The sequence below is a fragment of the Mycetomoellerius zeteki genome, unplaced genomic scaffold (genome assembly GCF_001594055.1).
Source record: "Mycetomoellerius zeteki isolate Tzet28-1 unplaced genomic scaffold, Tzet1.0 scaffold358, whole genome shotgun sequence".
NCBI classification, from domain to species: Eukaryota; Metazoa; Arthropoda; class Insecta; order Hymenoptera; family Formicidae; genus Mycetomoellerius; species Mycetomoellerius zeteki.
Window position 1 is genome coordinate 199,054 of NW_017257347.1, and position 4,644 is coordinate 203,697.

The 4,644-nt window shown below is 38.3% G+C and overlaps 1 protein-coding gene across 3 annotated transcripts in view; it reads left to right on the top strand.

Annotated features, from left to right (window-relative positions):
- The window catches only part of LOC108725735 (sphingomyelin phosphodiesterase), a 45,550-nt gene extending 45,070 nt beyond the window's left edge, over window positions 1-480 (top strand). For all 3 annotated transcript variants that reach the window (XM_018452933.1, XM_018452936.1, XM_018452934.1), the window contains exon 11: window positions 201-480. In XM_018452933.1, the coding sequence (XP_018308435.1) occupies window positions 201-270 (70 nt within the window). In that variant the 3' untranslated portion in view covers window positions 271-480. The remainder of the gene's footprint in view (window positions 1-200) is intronic.
- The last annotated feature ends 4,164 nt before the right edge of the window (window positions 481-4,644 follow it).

A 4,644-nucleotide genomic window follows, 5' to 3' on the forward strand; every position in this document is an offset into this window, starting at 1 on the left:
TTGCGTCGTACGACGAAAATCGGATGCAGTGTGAATCCAGCATAAGAGCTCATCATTATTCACGTGTTTAAAAATGATATCTTTTGTTTTTTTATTAATGCATGAAGCCTGATTTTCTTCATTTTGTCAAACTTGGCAGCTAAAATAACAATACGTAAATGTATGAATGCTATTGTAATTGAAATTTCTTCAATTTACAGAATGTCCGTGGTTATGGCCATCCCCAGATTTGCATACAATTTACCAAAATACGTCCTAGGATTGGGTTAGAACAAGAGAACGCTAAGTGCAATCACGTAACTCAAATTGTGATGTTAAATTGTTAAAAATGTTAATATTGTCGTTGCATTCAAAACAAATTTCAACGTCTCTTCCTGCGTTGACGATCAATGACCACGTTTACATGGACATTCTTAGGCCAGTATTCATAGTAAGATCTTATTTCAAAACCGTCTTAAGTAATGTCTTAAGACGCTAATGCGGCCCTCTGATTGGTTCATGACAAGACTAAACTTAAGACGGTCTTGAATATAAGAACTGACTATGAATACCGGTCTTAATCGGGTTTAATAAGGGGTTGCGCGCAGAATAAAAGGAACAGGGAACAGATAACAGAGAATAAGAATTTCAACTTATCAGAAATCATGTATTGTAGAATTCACAGTTTCTGATAGGTTGAAATTCTTATTACCTGTTCCCTGTTCTTTTTATTCTGCGCAGTCCCTAACTGTAAGATATTTACTGGGAAATAGGCACAACAGAGAAATACCAGTGTCAGAGCTGTGTGGCTCAGTGGTAGGACGAAAGTCTACCATCATGATTCAGTAATATACACATTTTTATCAATAAATACCGTTAAAAATTAATAATTTGTAATTCCCCGTTCCGCTTTTCCGCTCAAATTGTGCTCCATGTAATATTAGGAGATCTGGATACCTATCATGGAACAAAGTTGGAATGGATTCCGATTGGAATTATTCCGTTTTTCCCAGAAAATAATAGAAATCTAGGGAATAATTGAATAATTCCTATCGGAATCCATTCTGATTTTGTTCCATGATAGGTATCCAAAACAGGCGGAACAGAACGCGTGGAAACGCGGAAATTTAGTAATATTAATTTTATCTTCCGCGTTTCCGCATTTCCGCGTTTCATGTAATGAAGCCCTTAGGTCGCGGTCTGATTCACGCTCACAACGCTTAAATATCATTTCATCCTTGTTGTTTGTCAAATGTTAAACGAAAACAAATAATGCTTATGAGCGTTGTCAGTATGAATCGGACCACGGCCTTATTATAGGTCTATCATCTAAACGCTGTCAAACGTGATAACGCCATTTGAAGTTGGATATAAATTCAACTGTAAATTCGTTAAACGTGACAGTGCTAGAAGTTACTATAATCTAGATATTTCCCCAATGACGCGTGCGTCAAATGACGCGTCCATGAGTTTACTCACAGACTTTTATTATAACACTAGACTGCTAACTCCCCACTTTTCCTTATGTAAAAGTGTCGCCTGCGCATAGTGGATACTCAATGTAAAACAGTCATAGAAAATAATGCCAACAGGTCATGCTCCACCAGCCTCTCTGTGATTGGTTCTTAAGTATGTAAGAAGATGTTATGGCGATCTAAACTTTAATTTTTACGAACTGTTAACGAACCACGTGCACCACTATTTATTTCAGATTCTTTCATTTAATGTAAAAACGCATCGAATAAGCCTAATTTCATTGATTTTTGAGATGTGGGTAGGTATATTACCTCTTTTCGAGTATATGAAAGTATTTATAAGCATATGGTGTTCTGCGCATATGCGGTTTTACAATGCGCATGTACCACAAGTAAGGCCTTGTGCAGAATAAAAGGAATAAAGAATCAGAAATAAAGAATAAACGATTGTAACCAATCAGAAATCGGATACATCGGAATACACGGTTTCTGATAGGTTGAAATCGTTCATTCTTTATTCCTAATTCCTTATTCCTTCTATTGTGCGCAGGGCCTAATACATACTATCTGACAACAGGAAAAGTGGGGAGTTAGCAGTCTAGTGTTATAATAGAAGTCTGGCAACAAGTAACGAATTAAGTTGAAAACACAATGGGTACAGACAATAGTCACAGGGAACAGGGAATAACGAACCGTCCAATCAGAACTCTGGGATATAATAAACTTATACCTCAGAGCTCTGATTGGACGGCTCGTTATTCCCTGTTGCCTGTGCTTATTGCCTGTGTCCATTGTGTTTTCAGCTTTACTTTCATTCCTTGCGTTACATAGGCTGTTTTCCTTTTAGACACGCTCGACACAAACATCGTTTTATCCTTTTTGGCATTCAATGAATGATAAAAATAGAATGATACTTGTATCGATTGTGTCCTCACCTAAAAGGAAAGTAGCTGTATACTGTAGTATATCCCTAGTCTTTCGTATACGTTTCTTTTCAAGAATAGGGGAGTCCTGCTGCCCTATTCTGTAACCCTTAAGGTGCCTTTTCATGCTAACGCTTGATGCTCACTTTCAACGTCAAAATAGGTCATGTGATCAAAATTGGCGCTTGATATTTGTCAATTTCCATCATGTGACTTATTTTGACGCCGAAAATGAGCGTCGAGCGTCAGCATGAAAAGATACCTTTAAGGTAAATTTTCACGAGCTACTCAAACCAGCGACAAAAGGGATCACGTGATCAAAATGGACGCTATTCGTCAATTTTCAAGTTCGCTGAACCAATAAGCATCCAACATAGGCTACGTTTACACTGTGCGCTTAGTCCGCGACCTATACGATAGGTGTCTTTGTTTAATATACAGGATAAATAAGGATGTCTATTGTATAGGCCACGGCCTAAATGCACGGTGTAAACGTAGCCATAAAGACGCCATGCTGATTTAAATAAGATGCTCATTGGTCCAGGGCTGCGTTCGGAAACCTCACGCGGATGCCTCTATGTATCATCTTATTCTCGTTTAACATTGGGTGAATAATGACCCACCGAGCACACGATACGTGTATTAACTAGTAACTTTCTATTAAATTATTTTAATTTCAGCAATATGTATTTATAGAATGATGTACTAAATTAATAGAATAAGCATCAAAATGATTAATTAAATACACATATTATGTATATGTTTACACGTTTCGCCGAAATTAAGATAATTCAATAGAAAGTTACTAGTTAGTATCCGTATCAAGTGCACTAGGCAAATAAGGGCCATTGTCACCAAGCTTCGATAAACTTAGTCGGCCTAGTAACTTTGCAGGCTTCCAACTTAAACTGATGTCGGAGAATTAATTCAGCTCGCATTATTCAGCTCGCATTGGCTCGCATTAATTCTCCGACATCAGCTTAAATTGGAAGCCTGCAAAGTTACTAGGCCGACTAAATTAATCGAAGCTTGGTGACAATGGCCCTAAGACTAAAATGATACATGCATCGACATCTAGAATGGACCGCTGATGGCAATGGTGGGGGTAGAAAGACGATTAGAGTGAGAGGCAGGAATAATAAAATCGTTCTTTCTCTGTTTACTGAAGCCTGATTGGTTGTTGGACTACTGTTGGATTAACAACAACCAATCAGGCTTCAGTAAACAGAGAAAGAACGATCTTATTATTCCTGCCTCTCACTCTAATCGTCTTTCTACCCCCACCATTGCCATCAGCGGTCCATTCTAGATGTCGATGGATACATGGGATCACTCAGGTGATGTTTTCGAACGCAGCCCAGCGGCTTTATGCTGTTTATGTAGCTTGTCATTTTGTGTGTGAAGGTCCTAAAAAGTAAAAACTAGAGACCCTATAGTATAACAGGTTTGTTCGCGTCGCAAGTTCCAACATGCTCCAACATGCTCCAACATGCTCCTACCATAGCTTTTACTCACTCTATCAAGCGCGTTGGAGTGAGTAAGAGTTATGGTAGGAGCACATTGGAACATGTTGGAGCATGCGACGCGAACAAACCTCTTATCTTGGCTGCGGTCCACTTGACACTACAAACGCTTCGAAGTGTTTGAGCGACCAATTAGAACAAAGAATTTTACGAATTGACTAATCAAAACGGGGAAATTAAGGGCATCTACCACGAACGCTCGTTGTTTTTTGGCGAAACTTATCTTACCATAAATACATTAAAAGTTACATAAATACTGAGTTTATATTCTTGACTTCATATACTAAGTTTGTAAATTTTATATTTTGACTTTATATACTGAGGATGGCCTAATCTGAGGTCGAAACGTTTATATTTTTATTTATGTAATTTTTAATGTATTTATCGTAAAATAAGTTTCGCCAAAAAACAACGAGCGTTCGTGGTAGATGCTCTTAATTTCCCCGTTTTAATATTGACCACGTATTTATTTATTGACTAATTAAAGAATGCTTCGTTTATAGCATCAAGTGGACCGCAGCCCTTATTACACCATACTCCAACCCATTGTAGTATGCAGGGCTGTGTTCGGAAATATCACCCGAGTGCTCCCGTGTATCATCTTATCCTTATTTAGTATTGGGTGAACAACAAGGATAAAACGATACATTGGGGCACTCGGGAGATGTTTTCAAACGCAACCCAGGGGTGCGTTCCAAAATTCACTCCGAGTAATTCTAAAGAACCCGGGGTAGTGGGGGAAAG